The 19,617-nt window shown below is 37.4% G+C and overlaps 1 protein-coding gene across 12 annotated transcripts in view; it reads right to left on the reverse strand.

The window, feature by feature from the left end:
• Window positions 1–15,504, reverse strand: part of LOC105915496 (inter-alpha-trypsin inhibitor heavy chain H3) — a 31,662-nt gene extending 16,158 nt beyond the window's left edge. For 5 of the 12 annotated variants that reach the window (XM_036124651.1, XM_036124650.1, XM_036124649.1 and 2 more), the window contains exons 1-13: window positions 15,328–15,504; window positions 13,031–13,191; window positions 11,432–11,536; window positions 11,165–11,327; window positions 10,958–11,068; window positions 8,495–8,623; window positions 8,228–8,344; window positions 7,944–8,112; window positions 7,755–7,865; window positions 6,053–6,234; window positions 3,758–3,937; window positions 3,534–3,658; window positions 1,306–1,481 (exon numbers count right to left, since the gene is read on the reverse strand). In XM_036124651.1, coding sequence (XP_035980544.1) covers window positions 1,306–1,481; window positions 3,534–3,658; window positions 3,758–3,937; window positions 6,053–6,234; window positions 7,755–7,865; window positions 7,944–8,112; window positions 8,228–8,344; window positions 8,495–8,623; window positions 10,958–11,068; window positions 11,165–11,327; window positions 11,432–11,536; window positions 13,031–13,191; window positions 15,328–15,399 — 1,801 coding nt within the window. In that variant the 5' untranslated portion in view covers window positions 15,400–15,504. The remainder of the gene's footprint in view (window positions 1–1,305; window positions 1,482–3,533; window positions 3,659–3,757; window positions 3,938–6,052; window positions 6,235–7,754; window positions 7,866–7,943; window positions 8,113–8,227; window positions 8,345–8,494; window positions 8,624–10,957; window positions 11,069–11,164; window positions 11,328–11,431; window positions 11,537–13,030; window positions 13,192–15,327) is intronic. The other 7 variants (XM_036124654.1, XM_036124653.1, XM_036124655.1 and 4 more) reach the window with 3 other exon arrangements.
• Window positions 15,505–19,617: the final 4,113 nt, after the last annotated feature.

A 19,617-nucleotide genomic window follows, 5' to 3' on the forward strand; every position in this document is an offset into this window, starting at 1 on the left:
CCTCTAGCTTCCTAAGTTACCAATTTGAGTCTTAATAATAAGATTTGCATTGTGAATGGATTGAACACATACCAAATGTTCCAAATTAGTTAAGCTAATTTAAAGTCATTCTTTATTCTTTAAGATGAACTTTGGTTCTCTTAGATCTCCAGTGAACCCAAGACTCACTGAATCATTCTTATGATGATGGTTTTCAACTATTGTTTTGATTTTTTGTGTATACACAATTTCTTAGTTTCTTTAATCTTAATTTTGCTTAGTAGTTTAGTTAAATTTCACTAGTCTAGAAGAAAGGATTTGTTGATTGAAATCTAGTGTTAATTCAGATACGCAACATTCTATAATGGTGTTCACTGAATTTGCAATTTCTTTCTGTTTAATTCTTGTACTTGAAGAGAAGTTGTCACTCATTTATTCCATATGTGTGCAGAGTGTGCTGTTAGAAGAATGCCATTACTTAAATCATCCTTTGAACTGTTGTCCTCATATCAGCTGTTTGGGCTGATATTACCCAGAAAATACCTTACTGACCGAGAGTTATTTAATAAACACTGAATAACTTAAAACATGCGTACTGGAACAACAGTTATATACATAATCTGTCATCTTTGATTATACAACTTAAAATATATATAATATAAAGTGTCTCCCCAATTGCAAAATAATGAAAAAGAAATTAAGTTCTCTAGTTAATTAATTGATATAAGTAATTATTTCATACATTTCATTAATTTAAATTCATAATTTCTGGTCCATGTTTATCTCAACTGAACTTACAGCTACACCTGTTTTATAGTTCATGAACTTAAAAATAGTAATATCATCTTTATTGTCATTGAAACATACATTACAATGTACCCTTGGGGAGCAGTGGGCTGCCATGTGCGGCGCCCGGGGAGCAATCTGGGGTTAAGGATCTTGCTCAGGTACCCAGAGTGCCGGGACCGGTACTTGCAACCTTCTCTGACTGCAAGCGCGCTGCTCTAACCACTCACTCGCGACCCCCTTAATGTTTCTCTGCAGTTAACCCATCCCTGTTGGGGAGCAGTGGGCTGCCACTGTAGGGCGTTCGGGGAGCAGTCGGGGGTTGAGGGTCTTGCTCATGGAGCCAGAGTGCAGGCAGTTGGGATCGAACCGGGTACTTGCATCCTTCTCAGAGCGCAAGCGCGCTGGTCTAACCACTCGCTCAGCGCTCCCCTTAAATTTGGGGGCAGCCAACGGGTTTAGAACATCTGACCTTTTGAGTGGCAGCCCAACACCTAACCCATTGTACCAAAGACTAGTGCCACTAGTCACTGAACTTACTGTGAAGTTGAAGTTGTGGTGCTTCCCCCTCCTTAGGTTTGTGAAGGACTTCTGTATTCTCCCCCTCAGGCTTGGTGACCACCATGGATGTGAGTGGCGTCACAAAGCTGTACTTCAGGGACAGCTCCAAAGCCTCTTGCTTCACTTTTTCTTTATCAGATCCAGAAAGAAGCAGCCTGCACACAAACATTTTATTAATGAATATTTTATTTATAAATTTATATTTCTTACTTATAACAGTGTAACTGTTACCCATAGTAAACATTAATGTGCAGTTTTTACTTTTTATTTTTTGGTACTACTTGCCAACAAGAAATAGGGTTGAGAGAATGGAGGAAGACATGCAGCAAAAGCCACTGCCTAAGACTTAAAAGGTTGATCTTTTAAATATAATATGTAGAAATGCATTGTATTTTAAACAGCTGATTTCCAAATGCATAAATGTTTGGAAAGCTTGGAAGTTATTTATAAAAATGTTGTATACAACATTTTTAGGGTTCACATATAGATCTTAAAGCATCATACATTATCAATTTCCACAGTTTTGGGAAGAAAAAATATATATATTTGATGAGCTAACAGTGACATCTACAGTTAGGTCTAAAAATAGTATTACCTCTGTCAAATTGAGGAACAAAGTATTTTTTTTTCTTTTTTTAAGGAAGTAGTAAAGGCCGACCAGTCTGGTATTGGGCAGGGAGGGCAGTGCTCTTGTTGTGAAATCAGCCAAGAGAAAATTGTAAGATAAGATTGTAAGCTGGAGCCACAATAAAATCACATTTTCTCTCATTTCTTTTCGTTCTTCTATCCAAGTTTCCTTTAGGATCCCTTTAATGATTACTAAAGCTGCCGGATCTGGTTCCATATGAGTTGTTTGGTGAATGACTCTCCCTAGTGGTCTGGGGCACTTTTCTTAACTTGCATTTGTTTTTTTCCATTTGCAGCATTTTGCCTTTACATGTCTTTTGTGTGTTAGGCTCTGTTTTGTGTTTGGAGTACTTTTTGTGTTTGCAGCACATTTATGTACTCGCAGTGCATTTACACCTCTCGGCCACCGTAGTATGGTGTAGCCATAGCACCAAAAAGTTGTATTTAAACCAGATAATTGTGGAGTTATTCTGGATTTATTTCAGTTGTGTATTTTCAGGTGGAAATTACTTTTGAAACCTTCTTATCTGAACTAGTTGAGATGGCCAGACAGAGTTCTTACTTTAAGTAAAATAGAAACTCGGTAGGCAACTTGGAGTTAAGTGCCTTGCCCAGGGGCACATCGACATGTGGCAAGGGGAAGGTAAAGATTAGGTTGACAGTAACAGGCCTTTTAACTTTGAGCTCATCACCAAACATAGATTGTCAGAATACAAGTGAAAAAACAGTTATAAGAAGAGTGTGAATGTTGTATTGCCACTAATGACTTCTCCACTAATTATTGTTAATAAAAATAGATAAAAAATAATTCCTGAATTAATATGTAATATGTATTACATAGTTATATTATCTTCTAAGGGATTTATGTCTCAGGTCTTGTCAGAAACAAACTTTTTTGTTGAATGACAATAATCTTAAATCTAAAAATGTGGAAATGTTATTATTACAAATGTTGTTATTGTTACAAAATACCTAAAATTATCTTTTCTTAGATTATCACAATTGCGGTACATATCAGATCAGTGAAACAAGGTGTGTGTTACCCTGTTGCAGAACTAATCAAATACAGAGAGCTGTTTTTATAGAGCCATGGTTGCATGAAATTCATTACCTGGATTTTTTGTTTTGGAGAAAAACAAAAGATGTTTTCAAAAGAAATTAAAGCGTTTTCTGTTTACACAGCAATGAATTCAGAAAAGTATCAACTACTTACAATGATAATATAAATTTTGGTGTGTAATGTATATTATTACAATCATTTCTGAAGTACCATATCATATTAGAGGATAAACTGTAAAATTACGAATGATTTGATTTGAGCTGGGACCTTACAACTTAGTTATTTGCATTGAAAATGATAGTTTTTGTATTGTATTTGTTTTGTATATATCTGATTATATTAATATTTTAATTTGTTTCATACTGTGCTTTCATGATTTGTTGTGTGGGTATCCCTGTGTGTGTGTGAGTGATGGGGCTCTCAATAAAATAACATAAAATCTGTCAGATATCTATCAGATATGACCTGACATATTGACTGTAAACAAAACAAGGAGAGAAGATTCCATAGTCCCACTTACTGTTTCTCCAGAAGTTGTTTAACTGTGAGGTAGGCCCAAACCCTTTGAAGAAATCCATCAGCGACAGTTCCAGTTGAAGAATCCACAGAGGTGTTTGTGTTAAAAGTTTTCACTCTTCTTTCAGTCTGGTGAAATGTAACGAGATAATAATGTGAATATACCAGGTCTTTCATGAGAGTTTTTGGGAAATCAGACTTGACTTTACTGTGTGGACTGATTCTTACTGAAATGGCCACAACTTGCGGGATGAAGGTTTCGATGTTGTTATCAATGATCTCACCGGCCACCACAATCTCGGAGCCATTGTAATACTGACTGAAATTAGTCTGGGTTAGATTGGCTCCACCAACATAGATCATTGTAACATCTGTTAAAAGAGGAGTGGCTACCTCTTCATAGAAACCCTGTTGACATACAGTAAAAGAAAACTAAGGATTTTTATCTTTTTCAACATAGACCTTCTACACAGTGTGAAAAAGTAGGAATATGTTTAATTATCATTAAATAGTTTTTGTTCATTGGAGCCATGGGTGGTGACTTGTAAATGTATTCACATCCTGTGAACTATTTTCACATTTTGTTTCTTTGCAATCCCAAACTTCAATGTATTTTAATGGGATTTTATGTGACAGGCCAACACAAAGTAAATCACTAACCCGTGTGTGTGTGTGTATGTGTGTGTGTGTGTGTGTGTGTGTGTGTGTGTGTGTGTGTGTGTGTGTGTGTGTGTGTGTGTGTGTGTGTGTGTGATAGAGAGATGTGGAGGGGAGACAAGACTGATCTTAAAAGCTTTATGAGTATTATTTTTCCACAGCCATGGCAAGAACAATCGAGGATTCTTTTAAATACAGTATTGTGAACTTTTGATCACAGCAAAATAATTTTTGTACAGGTTAAAAACTGTACGCTCTGAGAAGGTCTCCTCCTCCTCTTTCTCTGCCATGGAAAGTGAGTCCGTTCCACTCTGTCACACACACAGTGGCGAAACAGTTTATAATTAACTCAACACGCCGAAAACATCCAGCCAACACTTTCACATCTGCTATCTGTTACGGCATATATTCTCCACTAATTTAGAAAGCGCCTTATAGTCACTTTTCAATCGCAATGAACACGATCTAGTCTGCAGGAAATCACAGACGGTCTGGCTGAGTAATAAGAGTACAGCCTCCCAGGCGAGACCAGCCTGTCAGTGGTTCTCTGCCGTCCTGGACAGGTCTGAGCAAAATTAAAATTGGCTCATAATCCTGATGAACTGACAGCACAGATGAAGTTTGGAGGTGTACTTTCTTGCCTAATATAATCTTAAAACAATTTTTTGTGATAAATTAAGTTAAGTTAAGTAAAATCGATAGGTTTGTAAACTCCTCATCTCATTTCTGCTCCTTAATCCACCCTTGTGTTCGACAGTTTTTAGTGCTGGATGCAACCCCCTCAAAAAGCCCAGAGAAAGCAGAGCAAAGTACTGGATGGCTTCAGGTACCACAATCCGAAGAAAGTGAAACTAGTTAAGTAAATGTGTGTGGAAACGTTACCTGTGATTTGCATAGCACCAGGCTTTTGCGTGGCAATGGAAAAGGGACCAATGCTACAATGAAATGTATAAGTTGAAAGGAAACAGACGGTGTTATCAGTAAAGAGAATTTAAAAAGTAAGGCCAGCTAAGAATAAAAAATAAACTTCCTGAAATGGGGGATAAGAGCAAAGAAAAAGGGGAGAATGTTTAATCAAGGATCTGGTGACCAGCAATGGACGGGAACTGAAAGAGGATCTGGTGACTAGTAATGGCGGGGAACTGAAAGAGGATCTGGTGACTAGTGATGGCGGGGAACTGAAAGAGGATCTGGTCACTAGTAATGGCGGGGAACTGAAAGATGGGGGGAGGTTATGGGATAACCACTCTGTCACCCTCAACCTTGAGCCCTGAGCTGCCTCCTGCTGAGAACCTGTTGCCACCGAAGAAGACTGTAAGACTTGGTCAGTGTACGCTTTGTGCCTATGAAGTTTCCAGGACAACTTCTCAAAGACTCCTGCCTCTGGTCAGTTAGGCCAAGAACTGTCAATCTGTCAGTGGGGTCTATGAGTCCTACTAGGCTGCAGGCTGCTTCGTTGACTAGCTTGTAGTCTGAAACGGGATGAGACACTCAGATTAAGGCTGTGAGGATGGAAACAAATAATTCTTGACACCAGTTTAAAAAGATTAGCTAAAGTTCTGTTCTGAATAAGTTTTATCAGGCTCAGGTATCTCCGGACCCATTAGATGGAGAGCTGGTTCAAAACTCTCCAACTAATGAATTGAGGCAGTGAGTGGGAGAGGTTAGCTCTCGGACAATAAAATAAACCATGCATCAATTTGTTTTCCCTTTATAATTACGTACCACTGTGTGCTGGTCTGTCAAATAAAATCCCAATGAAACATATTGATGTTTAGGGTTGTATCATGACACACTATGAAAAATGTCATACTTACTTTTGCAAGGGTCTGTATACCAAGAATGTGAACTTTGAGAAAAAAATACCTTCAGCTGTAAATCAGCATCAGAGTCTTGGTAAATCCTTCTTGCCACACCATTGTTCTGAAGCGACATTTTCTCCAAGAATTCGAAATTGACATCAAACCCAAAACCAAGACAGTAGAGTGGGAACTTGTCTGCAATGGCTTGTTTTACATTTGACTGTATTGTTTCAAGGTTTGTCACACCTGAAACAAAATAAGAGAGGGCTAGTTGAGCAAAACACATATCAGACGAACAGTTAGGAACACTCATAAATGTGTTTTTTTTCTTCACAAAATGCAGTTTTTTCAGTCTTTTCACCAAAGTAGACCATACTAGAGTTGATCAACATAGGACGTAAATAATTAGGATTTACGAAGAATAATAAAAAAAATACTATTTATGCTGTAATAGAGCACAAAATAGCTGCTTGAGGTGTAGGGAAACACATTTAAATTCTGTGTATGGATTTGGAGATATTATGTTTTGCGGTTTTACTTTCAGATAAAGGGACAATGACCCTCTACCAAGGTTGGACACTCTTTATATTTCCTTAAAAAAATATCTATCTATCTATCTATCTATCTATCTATCTATCTATCTATCTATCTATCTATCTATCTATCTATCTATCTATCTATCTATCTATCTATCTATCTATCTATCTAATCAAGTAGGACTTGACAACCAGCTTCCAATGAAAATACAGTTATGTCTAACCATGTGGGAAGAAAGCACCAGCAAACACTGGCAGAATACATTGGGAACTTCTTGAAACAAAACTGTGTTTGATGCGTAATGAGAGTACTGCATAAGGTTGAACAGTAATGTGGTAAAATCAGTGTCTTATAGAAGGTCTCCAGAAATTTTAGTCAATTTCCATGAGGTGGGCTGTGCCTATATGTCATGTCCCGCAAAGGCTTATGGGATTCCTGAGTTTCCTATGCTAAAGTAGCTGTGAGAGGAAGCATACAAGCTCCTTTTTCTACCTCCTTCCCTTCTGACAGCGCTTATCATGGCGATGGCTGAGGCACTTCCACTTTGGCTAAAGTCCTTACCCAAAAGAAGTATTCAGATGAAGCCTAAACCTGGCTGTTAGCCTGGTCTCGGGCAAACTAGCTGTCTGCTCGAGACTACTGTTTTTGTGAAATTGAATCAAGACTTAATTCAGCCAGCATATTTGAAAAGTCCCAGTTTAATCCGCTATCTTGGCTTTGCCCTCAGATCTCTCTTGAAAATGAGATCTTGGATGTGAATGAGAAAGCGTGTGTAAATAAAGGTTCAATTAAAATTTAATTGAACCTTTATTTACACACGCTTTCTCATTAGTGTTTTTTTATCTATTTAATTATTAAATAGATTAAAAAAAACACTAAGTGAAACACTTGAGAACATAATGCTGTTGATATTAAAGCCTGATTTAATTACTCAAATGTTTCTATATTGACAGGATTTCTTAAAAAAGAAATTAAGTCAAATTTCCCCAAACCAGAAAACACCACTACATTTGTTACCTTTGCAATTTTTCACAGTTGTGAATCAACTCCTGTCCAAGCAGAAGTCAAAGGGCAGAAGGAGAAATCATAAAGGATACTAAATATCACTTGGTGAATAATTGAACGTGGGTTTGCACAGCTTGCTTTTAAATATAGTGACACAAATCCCCCTCTCTGGAATAAACTTTTCAAAGGTTTAATCATTTCATTGCGTGTTTGGGTATTTTAACCTGATGTTGGGTCTCCATCTGTCAGAAGTATGAGGATAGAAGCTGAACCTTCTCTAGGATGTGCATTCAGCATACGGGCTCCTTCCAAAACTGCTGCATTGATGTCCGTAGCTGAAAAAAAGAACTGCTGTTACACTGCCATCCTAATGCTAGATGTTCAAATTGGAAAAGAGAGAAAGAGAAACCTACATCCTCTGTCTCTGATATTACGTGCAAATACTTTGGCAATTTCCAGATTTGCACTTGTGGCCTGAACAAGTTCTCGTTTCCAATGAATTATTTCGGCATCAAAACTGATAAGACCAAAGAAGTCATCTTCCGCCAGGTCATTCAAAATATGGAGTAAAGCGGTTCTGGTCTGTGCAAAAACACGTTCATACAAACATATTGGTAATAAAACAAAAACAATTTATTTTTCAAGTTCATGCTTAAACTGCTGACTTGAAAGATGAAGATACATCATAATTACTTACCTGTTCCATTTTTTTGCCATGCATTGAGCCACTTTGATCGATAACAAAGACAACGTTCTTTGATATTCGGGGAAGATCAGATGGAGCAAAGTGATGCACAAAGTACCCAGCTGAAGTCTAGGAGGATGAAAGAGCAATGCTTGTTAAAAGGAAAGATTTTTTTCCAGACAGTAAATGATATTTTAACCATTGAAGTACGTTATGTGCATTTATATTTATTTTTGAACATTCAATGTTATTGAAAGCTATTGAACTGAACTGTTTTACCTTGATGTCTCCCAGTCCATTGTCTCGGTTAACGTCATAAACAATAACGAGATCTCCATTCATACCTTCCTCTCCACAGCTGTCGCATGATTTCTGCTGGTCTTCTGTGGGACTGAAATTCACCCAAGCCTGCAAACCAAATTAATCAGTTATTTTTTTCATGGTATCCTCTACTTATATCGAATATCTAACTCAGTGGAGTTAAACAGTCTACGAACCCATGTTAAATGTCAGATTTATGTGATGTTAAAAGGTTAGACCATGGTTAACTACCCTTGTTTTCATTGCTATTGTGAAATTTTAAAGGGGCCATGACAACAAATTTTATTTTTCTGTGGATTTGGGGGTATAATATGGTCTACTGTGCACTGATGAGGCTCTGTGAATGTCAAGAGTGGGCTTCGGCCCCACTGTGTGGATGATGAATCATGCCGCCAGGTTAAAGCGTTTGGTCAGGTTGGCTTTGCCCTGTCCGACATCCTGCAACACAAAAACTTCCTCTACCAATGATACCATAATATGGATTTGTGAGGGTGTGTTACGCAGAGAAGGGAGGTGTGGGTGGAGGGGACAAAGGCATAGAGGGGTGCACTTGACCAGTTTCCCAAATATAGTTGTAGCCAATCAGACTGAAGTCAACTAGGTAGAACTGCATGTCATTACTGTACCCAACTCGTTTACTGAGGAGGGGAATCTGGCCTGCCAAAACAATACCCTACAAATAGGTGATGTTGTTGTTATTTTTTTTAATGAAACTCTTTGGATAATTTACATTTGCAGTAATATCAACTAAATGAAATAGTTTATACAGCAATGTCATAGTATCTTTGAGAGAATACAGGAGACTGTTTTCAGATGTAGAACACAACCACTTAACCCCAAGTTGCCTACCGAGCTGCGTCTCGGTGTATAAATGTGTGTGCGTTAGTGAGAGTAACTGGGTGAATGTGGCTATAGTGTACAGCGCTTTGGGTGGTCAGTATGACTGGAAAAGCTCTATATAAGTTCAGTCCATTTACCATTTCCCATTTAACCAGAAACTTCTGGACCTCCGTCAGTGTTACTGTCAGGTTCTTGGCAGCTTCCTGACCAATTTCCAGGAAGCACCATAAAGTTGTAGTAAATTCACTGTGGTTAATGTTGTTTCCGATTGTAGAACACTTTTATTAGAAATAAAATGCAGTGAGTTTTATATAATTGAGAAACTAACAAATACCTTCTAGGATTGCTAAATATTTTTTTATATAAATCATATTCTCTATAACTGATGGCAGATGTGTACCAAGGAAGACTAAATGCTAAAAATGAAAAAGGTATTTGGAAAGTATTAGTTAATTAGCAAGTTTATGCAACCAAGTTATTGACGCTTCTATTTCTTTTTTCTTTCTTTTTTTTCTTCTACCTGCTTTCCTTGTTTTTCAGTTGAATTGTATAGTGTTGTTGGTATATTAAAGGAAAAGAAAGAGATAATACATTCTAAAAAAGAAATTAAAAATAAATAAAATTTTCTTGAAATGAATGTCTTTTTTCTTTAAATTGAGCAGGTAAATTATTAGGTAGATTATTAGCCAATGGAATGAGTATTTTGAAATAAGGTAATTAGATACACCGCAGTTGAAATAAGATGATGGAAAAGAGTTGTTCCAAGTTTAAATGCAAAAGTCTTATTCCATTGGCAGATCATCTTATTTACTGACTACACCCATCTGATTGTAAAGCAGTGATTATTCCCCATATTACTCATTAGTGAATTTATCTTTAAACTAACTATTAATTCATTATCTGTGGCTAATTCTCCATAATTGCTGGTTTCACAAAAATTTTCAGTCTGCTAATTAGTTATCAATTGATCGATTTTTGCATTTTACTCTTAGGTATTATTTAATACCCCTGGGTCTTTCTGCATGGAGTTTGCATGTTCTCCCTGTGCATGCATGTGTTCTCTCCGGGTACTCCGGCTTCCTCCCACAGTCCAAAAACATGACTGTTAGGTTAATTGGCTTCTCCAAATTGTCCTTAGGTGTGAATGGTTGTTTGTCTCTGTGTTGCCCTGCGACAGACTGGCGACCTGTCCAGGGTGAACCCCGCCTCTCGCCCGGTGAACGCTAGAGATAGGCACCAGCAACCCCCCCGCGACCCCATGAGGGATTAAGCGGTTTGGAAAATGGATGGATGGATGGATGGATGGATGGTATTATTTAATACTTTCAGTATTGTAGTGAGCACTTTAGTGTAGGTGGAGAATTTATTGACTCATTCATGTTGAATGTAAAGTGAACTGTTTTAGTTAATAAATACACACATGTATATAGAACAGAAGTGCCTATTTTGTGACTTGTGTCTGTCTGTAGGCTCATGCTCATATCATCCTTTTTGTTGACTTCCATGTCTTGGCACAATGTAATTTATATGCTTCTGTAAAATTCAGGTGTAAGATAAAATGGAACATAGGATCAGCCATACCTGTTTGTCTTGATGTGTTTTGGTGATTGCATTAGCCAGGGCTTTGGTGCTCAGTCCTCCTTTCACATCAATGAAACTTATCCCGGCTTTCTCATAAATGTGCACATCAACCTGATCAGCAATGAAATCAACATTAGCAGCATTTACATTTATCATACATGCGTCATTTACCTTATAACAGGCTATATTTCCCAATGCTAAACAAACCTTGAAGTCTTTGACAAGTTTCATAGGACGAGCATGGATCTGCATCTCATATTTGCCATGTGTTCGTTTCAGCAGTTCCTCATAAGTGAGTTCAAAGGTCACCTTTTTGTGGGCTGCCACATTTACTGAAGTTTTAAATTCTTCCATAGTCCTCCCTACAGAGCTAGAACAGAAAATTACACATGTTCACTTGCAAAATCTATCAACAACAACTTGATGTAGTCTGCATGAGAGTGGAAAGTAAATTAATCAATCAACATTTTATACCTGACAATCCCAGCACTTTGGCCACGGGATACAGCATCAGTGTACTGCTGCTGAGCCTGCTCCTTAGTTTTTACAACTCCATCATACACTTGACCATCGATAAACCTGCAGAGTTAACAAAAGTTACTTAAACACTAACAAGCATAAGATATTTTCATTTCTGTCATACACAGTTAGAAAAATATGTTGATAGGACATTGAACATTATTTGTAAATGGCTTGTACTTGTAAAAGTCTGACAACCTTTAAACTAGAGTCAAAGCCATTCACACCCTGATGGTGGTGACCCATATTAGTAGACACATCTGCCCTGGGGAAGACTGACAGAAGCGAGGCTGTTAAACATTGGTGCCACCCGAGGACACAACAACTGAGATGGTAGGGGATCAAACTGGCAGATTGACTAACATTTTACAATAATATTACAAATGTTGTTTTGATGAAGAGACAGCCAGAAATATTGAGTAAGATGCTGGTCAAATAATTACAATATTCTGAAAAAGTTGATTTGTTTCAGTAATTCCATTCTAAGAGTGAGAGTTACACATTATATTCATTCATTACACACATACTGTGTAATTTTGATGACTATAACTGACAACAAATGAAAATCCCGAATTGAGCATCTCAGAAAATTAGTATCAAGGGGATGACTGGTCCAAAAGACAACCGCTGACACTTTTTACAAGGAGGACAAGATAGAAAAGGTCATTGTAAAAAGAGACTGGCTGTTCACATAGCTCTATGTCCAAGCACATCAATAGAGAGGCGAAGGGAAGGAAAAGATGTTGTAGAAAAAAGTGTACAAGAAAAAGGGATGACCGCACCCTGGAGAGGATTGTGAAACAAAACCCATTCAAAAATGTGGGGGAGATTCAAAAAGAGTGGACTGCAAGACATGGGTTTCAGCTGTTGCATTCCTTGCATTAAGCCACTCTTGAACAAGAGATAGGGTCACTTCACCCAAATTGCCTGCTGGCAGTGGCCAGATGGCCTGGTGGCGCCGATGTATGGCAGCCTTGCCTCTGTCAGTCTCCCTCAGGGCAGCTGTGCCTACTAACATAGGTCACTACCGTTGGAATGGGTGAAAGACTGACTGTGATGTAAAGCATGTGGGGTAGCTGGACTAGTTAAAGAGCTGTACAAGCCATTTGCTATTTACCATTTATTGCAGTATACTATATGTAACACATCTGAAATGCAGTGACAATATTAATATTTAGTCATTTACTAAATTAAACCTGTTTTACTAAAGGAGTTATTAAATTAATATTTTCATGTGAAACATGCGAGCTACATTGTTTTACATAAAAAAATCTCTTATAAATATGTTTTGTTGCATTTAAAAAAAATGCATTAATTCAGATTAATTAAAAAAATCAATTAAATGTCCAAATCAAATGTAATAATTTAGAAGAAATGCTATTCAGCAAAAAAAGAAAGAAAAGCAAATGATTTCATAGAGAGCTACAAGTCTCTCTCTCTCTCTCTCTCTCTCTCTCTATATATATATATATATATATATATATATATATATATATATATATATACACAAGTCAAACAGTCAACGTTTTCTAATATTGAGACATGTATACACACATTCTGAATTTACTGATGAAGGCATTCTTGGGAATCTGGACATGAAATTCAATTTCTTTTGATTCATCCATACGATTGGCCACACGGCTCGTGATGACGGTGGTGGCATATCGACTGGTCACAGTAGAGTTGATGTGAAAGCTGTAAATATCCCAGTCATCCTGTTTAAACACAGAAAGTCACATTACAAAGGTGAGAGATCAATGTCAGTGGCTGACAGCTAATTAAACCTGAGAAAATAATGAGTTGGTGGGTAAAGAAATATTGGAATTTACCCATCTGTCCTTAACTCTTAGCTGATAGTTTACATTGACTGAAAAAAACATAACATAAAATAATATTTTGTATTTTGTGCTTTAAATGGTGTGTAGTGTCTAAAAAGAAGTCTTGTTAATTTACACAGGAACAGTTTTAAATTACACATCAATTTAGAATTAGCTAGAGGCATTTGTAAACATCTTACCATCATCTTGGACCTGTCTTTCAGTGTTTAACCCTGTTTTTCTCCTAGGCACATTGGCTGATGTATGTGCTCTAGGTAATCGTGTGGACTTAAAAACTGGCTCAGCGCTTTTCTGCTAAGCAGGGTTTCTCACCTACATGAAGCCACTAAAGAAGCTGATTATACCATTACCCTTTTACTTAAACACATAAAGCTGTCCTGGATCAGCAATTTGTGCTCTATTTGTGTCTGGTCAGTCCCCTTAAACCTCCTGTTGGTCATGGCTGAAGGCCGTTCACACTGAGACTGGTTCACTGGAGGTTCTGTGCTGTTCAAGTGGAGTTTTCCTCTCCACTGTCGCTATATGCATGTTCAGTATGAGGGATTGCTGAAAAGGCCACAATACACTGTCTACTGTCACTACATGCTCATCCAGGAGAAGGGTTTTCTGCTGCGAGTCAATGACTACATGCAATCTGTTGAGTTTCCTTTGAAAGAAAACCTTTTAACAAATCTGTCTGTATGACTGAATTGACTTTGTAAAGTCGAGATGACATGTGTTCTGAATTACCATTATGTAAATTAACCGATTGAATTGAATTTGAATTAAAATCTTAAATTCAAAGCAAAAAGTATTAACAACGTTTTTAAATATAATTTTCTTCCTCTTTTTTAATGGTGTATTGCACCTTGTAATGTCAGATGGTCCAAGTCATGTGACTGAGTTAATATTTACAGACACGCAACTTTGGTTGTATAAGCAAATGCTTATTCTAACTCCCTCTCCTTAACAAACCCACACACAAACACCCACGCTTGTTGACAGTTAATGGCAGTGCATGTAGCGAACCTTGACTCTTTTTGAAAAAAAACAAACAGTTCTCGATTCTAAAAATTATCTTTTGATCTAATGTCAGAAAATGTGAACATTGTGGCTTATGATCAAATCTCTCAGTTATAATACAAAGTCTAAGTGGTTGTCTTTTGACATGAAGACCCCAATTTTATGATTTCAACACTTTACCATATTTTATTTTAGCACTTTGAGAACCAAAATCCTAAATTTAAACTGTACTTGTTCTTCAGTCAAAATAGTTTTGTTGGTTATTATGTGCTAAGACAGAGATGGATCTGACATCAAGACAAAGCAGTTAGAGTGAACATTATTTTTTTGTTTGCAGTCACAGCATCACAAATTTTCTATATTACTTTAGCTTAATAATCATGCTAATAGTTCCTCTTTTTAAAATGTGGCTGTTTATTGACTGAGCTGTTCAAATCAAGATTTGATAACGGTGACAGAACCCCATAAGACATGTGGTTTAAATCTCTTTTTTCTATTCAGCATAGAAGTACTGCATGATTTCCTTGCTGCTTTTTCAGTTTATTTTTTTATTTTTTATTTTATTGGATAATGATAAAGTTCTTAAAAAAGGAATTCTGGTATTTTCTTGACTTTTTTTACAATAACACAAATAATTTTAGATAATTATTCTTAAACATTTGTGGAGCCTAATTTTTAGGCAAAGTTCACAAAATAAGATTAATAGAGCAAAGTAGCTTTGAAGGTCTGGTTTTCCATATGAGCATCATTGTTGATTATGAAAAACAACCTAATATTAAGTCTAATTGGGAGAGTAAAAAAGTGTGATTGTATATACCCTTGCAACAAAAAGAGTAATCCGAGAACCTGCACACGATTGACAAAAAAACTATTTTAAACACTTTTGAGGAACCCAAGCTTGAAGCTGGTTTACAAAATATCTGTGAAGTGTCAGTAATAAAATGCTACTATTTTTGTGATCTCTGTTTTCTTGCAATGTGGTTCTATGTCTTTTCTGTAGTCAGACTATACCTTGTTTGGTTGAGCAGCAGCCACAGCCAGCAGAAGCCCAAAGAGGGGGAGTGGCACCACTGTCCTTCTCATAATTCCACCAGGCTGATTCAAACAAAGGCAGCAGGAACTGACTTTTAAATTCCAATAAAGTCAACTTTGACTTGTACTCATACTAAAGGAAGGTTCTTACTCTTAGTCTCCTCCTTCAGCACTCCCTTTATTACAAAATATCGTACCCAGAAAAAACTCCACCCATCGTACCCTGCATCCATTTATCCAGCCCCAGCAAAACTGACTGTAACTGAGTTGTGTGTTTAACCTTTACTATTTACACTGAATGTCTGGCTTGTGTACCTTTTCAGGACTTTGGCAGCAAACATTTCACACAAACAAAGCAACATGGGTTCAAAAATGTACCACAAAACAGTAGGATAGAGAAAACGTGACTTTATTCACATCCATTGGAAATTACTCAAACTGTAATGTTTGCAGCTGTCAGTGACATTGATTTTTTTTTAACCAGCAATAAAAGCATGTTTTGATCTGATAAGGTGAGATCAGCACATTCTTGCACAGAAAATATTTATATTCAGGACATTTTTAAGACATCAGTCATGACAGAAAAACATTGTGTCAAGATAAGAGTCACAAGCCAAAAAAATCAACCATTTGCATTCCCAGTTGCAATAAATGTTGAGATTCTGAGAAATTGCTCTTTGACTAGTTAATTGTGAAATAATTCCAAAATGAAGGCTGTAACATGAGATACTAGTTTATTGAGGTCAAGAGACATGATTTAGTTTAGCTATCTTCTGTTTAAATTTGTATAATGCATAAAGTTTAGTGTTTTTGCTTGTTTGCTTGTTTTTTTGATGCAAACCTTAGATTTGACCTTTCACATACTTTGTGCTACTTTGTTTCCAGAAAATACCTTAGCTGGACTCTAACAATAAACCACAATGAAAAAATAAATTATGAAAATATGAGACTTAATAGCGCTGAAGTGTGTTGATCAGAAGCTGTTTTTTTTAATTGCTTGACAAAACATGCTAACGTGTCCTTTAAATATGAGTGATCCTACTTTTATTATGAAGAAATTTAGAAGACCTTTTCAATATATCTATATTTTAGACAGAATCAGAATCAGAAATACTTTGATAATCCCAGAGTGAAATTACACTTCCAGTACAACCGTCCATCGCATACATCACAAACATTTCAGGGGAACGATTTGACTGAGGCCTTGCAGCCGAGGAGCCCGCCTGACGTGGTCACCATAGGGCGCTGCCTTTTACTCTGTGGAAAGATAGGAACCGCATTTGGGGATGGAGAGGAAAAAAGGACATGTTTTACACTTTCTTCTTAACCAGGATACAGTTTGAGATATATAAAAAAAAAGAACTCTGCACGAGAAAAGCACATATGACGAGACAACCTTTAAGCAGGTTTACATTGGAGACTTGTCACATGTAAGTTCATGTAGTTCATAGGCGTCAGTGTGTGTGTGAGTGAATGTTGTGTTTGTCCATGTCCATGTGTCTGTCCAGAGGGCCATTGTCCTTGATATGATGGAAAGTTTATCAACGGGCACCATTGTTCTAAACGCATCCACAGATGTCCGCGGGGGAGGAGGGAGCAGGGGGAGCAGTTCCCTCTCGCCATAACATCCAGGGGTGTTTTAGATAAGTAGGGAAGCCTAATTCAAATATACTTTTTGTTTTGACAAACAACCTGCACCAACTTTTCTGTCAGCTTTAAAGTCCTTTGTCACTGGCTCCACAATCCAATATACCAAATTTGTTGGGGGTTTTTTCCGCGTTTCACCTCCAGATTTATCCCATCTCCCCTCTGAGGTTAACCACTGTAGCCAGCCTGCGTTCCATCGCATCTAGCTTGCGTCTCTGCTTGTCCAACTTACTGCTCTGCGGCCAGCAACCTGATCATGGCCATGTTTGCTACCGACATCCTCTGAGTTGCTGGTACACCAGAAATCCTCTGAATCCAAATAGAAGAAATCTGAGTACCATGAATCCAAATATGTATACGTCTTCAACGTCCTCCACTGACAAAAATCGAAAAATACACCATTTTCAACCTGTACCAGGAATCTAGGGTGTATCCCACGAAGTGTGTCCCGTCAGGACAGGACAGGTCCCCTTTTCCCTGCCTTCCCGTCGAAAAAAATTTGATCAATAGGATTGAGAGATCCGCTGACCAGATCCATAGTTTCCAGAGTTTGGATGATATGAAGAGAGAGCTCAGAAAGGCAAGACACAGCAGAAGCAGGAGGAGAAAAAAGCGACCTTCTCAACCGAGAGACAGAACAGAAGAGACCATAATTAGATTAAGACATCATGGAATACAAAATTTAAAATTTTATGAACGTACAATTCTCAAAAAGGTAATGTGCAATTAATTGGATTGTATTGAATTGGAAAAAAAAACAGCATGTTTTTTAAAAGTGTTGCATATATGCAGCATTATTGTGGTTTGACAGTGGAAAAAACTGTTAAAAGAGAATAGTAGTAACAGGAATAATGTCTGAAACACTGAAATGCAAAGGAGGGAAACCTTTTTAAATTTTTATTTTGTTATTGGCTGTCCCAGGCACACGCTTCCTTAATTCCATATCTGATTGGCTGATCAGGCCAGACGACATTCTTCTCTCAGGAAAGCTGCTGGCTCAGAGAGTGCAACTGAGCTCCTAAACTCAGATTGTAACAAGGAAAAAGACCTGAAATTGAATTGAGATATTCTTCTTTGCCAATTAGGACCAAGTCCATTACCCTGGTTCAATAAACAGTTGTGTAACAATAGTTTTGCACCATAAGCTTTCTACTGCAGCCTAGTTCCTGCTGAGTTTTGACTTGTTTCTCTCCCACACCTTGACGTGCTTAGCACCAGGCAGGGATGTCTGTTAAGAGCTTGCATTTTTCATGTCCAGTTTATTTCTGGTTTTATCCAAAATGGGGAACTATTTAATGACCATAGCCAAACAGCCATAGAAATATCTCTAAGTAGTGTTAGTCTATTGTTCTTATGCTTTATTTATCATTTTTGAGCATAACATAACATATTAAAACATGGTCTGATTGTGAATAAAGCTGATTCTTATTCTTCTTATTTCTAATAAATTTGATTAAATAATAAAAAAATATATGTATAAAAAGCTCTTCACTCCTATGAAGATGTGATAGGATAAAACCCTAATAATTTCTTCTTCAGACTTATTGTTCAATATGTTCGAAACTGACTGACTATTTTTTGATGTAGAAGATAAATCAGCGTGTAACACTGCTGCCTTGCAGCAAGAGGGTTCCGCCTTCGAGTCCGACCCTGGGTCTTTCTGCATGGAGTTTGCATGTTCTCCCTGTGCATGCGTGGGTTCTCTCCGAGTACTCTGGCTCTCTAAATTGCCCTTAGATGTGAGTGTGTGCATAAATGGTTGTTTGTCCTTTACGTCTCTGTGTTGCCCTGGGATAGAGTGGTGTACTCCTTGGTACTCATCATTACTCCAGACTTTTTGAATTGAGAAAGCTTCCTGGAGGGGAAGCGAAACGTCTTCAACAACGGAAACAAGTCCAGTTGCTTTGTTTTTTATATTTTTTTGGAATGACCATGACCTGGATGACTGAGAATCTTCACCAGCATATGTACTCCTTAGACTTATACACCCTGTTTGTAAAAAGGAGCGCTACCGCAGGTACTTCATCCCTGCTGCCATCAGACTTTACAATGCTGTACTATAACTGCAATAACTTGTGCAATAACTAGTGTGCAATTATTATTTAATACCCTGTGCAATAACCTGTGCAATAATCCTGTTAAATAAGAGACTTCAGCTGTTATAGTTATCCCACTACCTCATTGTTGTTCTTTGCTTGGTACCACTTTAATGTACAACGTCAAATCCATATGCATATAAGTCACCTTAAATGTAGATAAGTCATCTTAAATCTCTGCTTTATTTCTTTCTTTTTTTCTCAATCCACCGTATATATGTAGACACACTGTTTTTACCTCAGGTACCTTTTCCTCCTTTTGGCACCTTCTTTTGATTATTGAGCCAATGAGACAAGTGATTTTCTTCACAGTGAGATCAATAAATCTATCTTATCTTATCTTATTCTGCCTCTCATCCATTGACAGCTGGAGATAGGCACCAGCACCCCTCGAGTGGCAGAAAATGGATGGATGGAAGTAAAAATGACACCTAGCGGTTAAAATCAGAACAGATACACAATGCCTTTCATGGAGACCCACCATTTACCTGTGAGACTGTACTGAATTTTGAAGTCCACAGGATAG

This window comes from Fundulus heteroclitus, chromosome 20, assembly GCF_011125445.2.
Source record: "Fundulus heteroclitus isolate FHET01 chromosome 20, MU-UCD_Fhet_4.1, whole genome shotgun sequence".
In the NCBI taxonomy this organism is placed as follows: Eukaryota; Metazoa; Chordata; class Actinopteri; order Cyprinodontiformes; family Fundulidae; genus Fundulus; species Fundulus heteroclitus.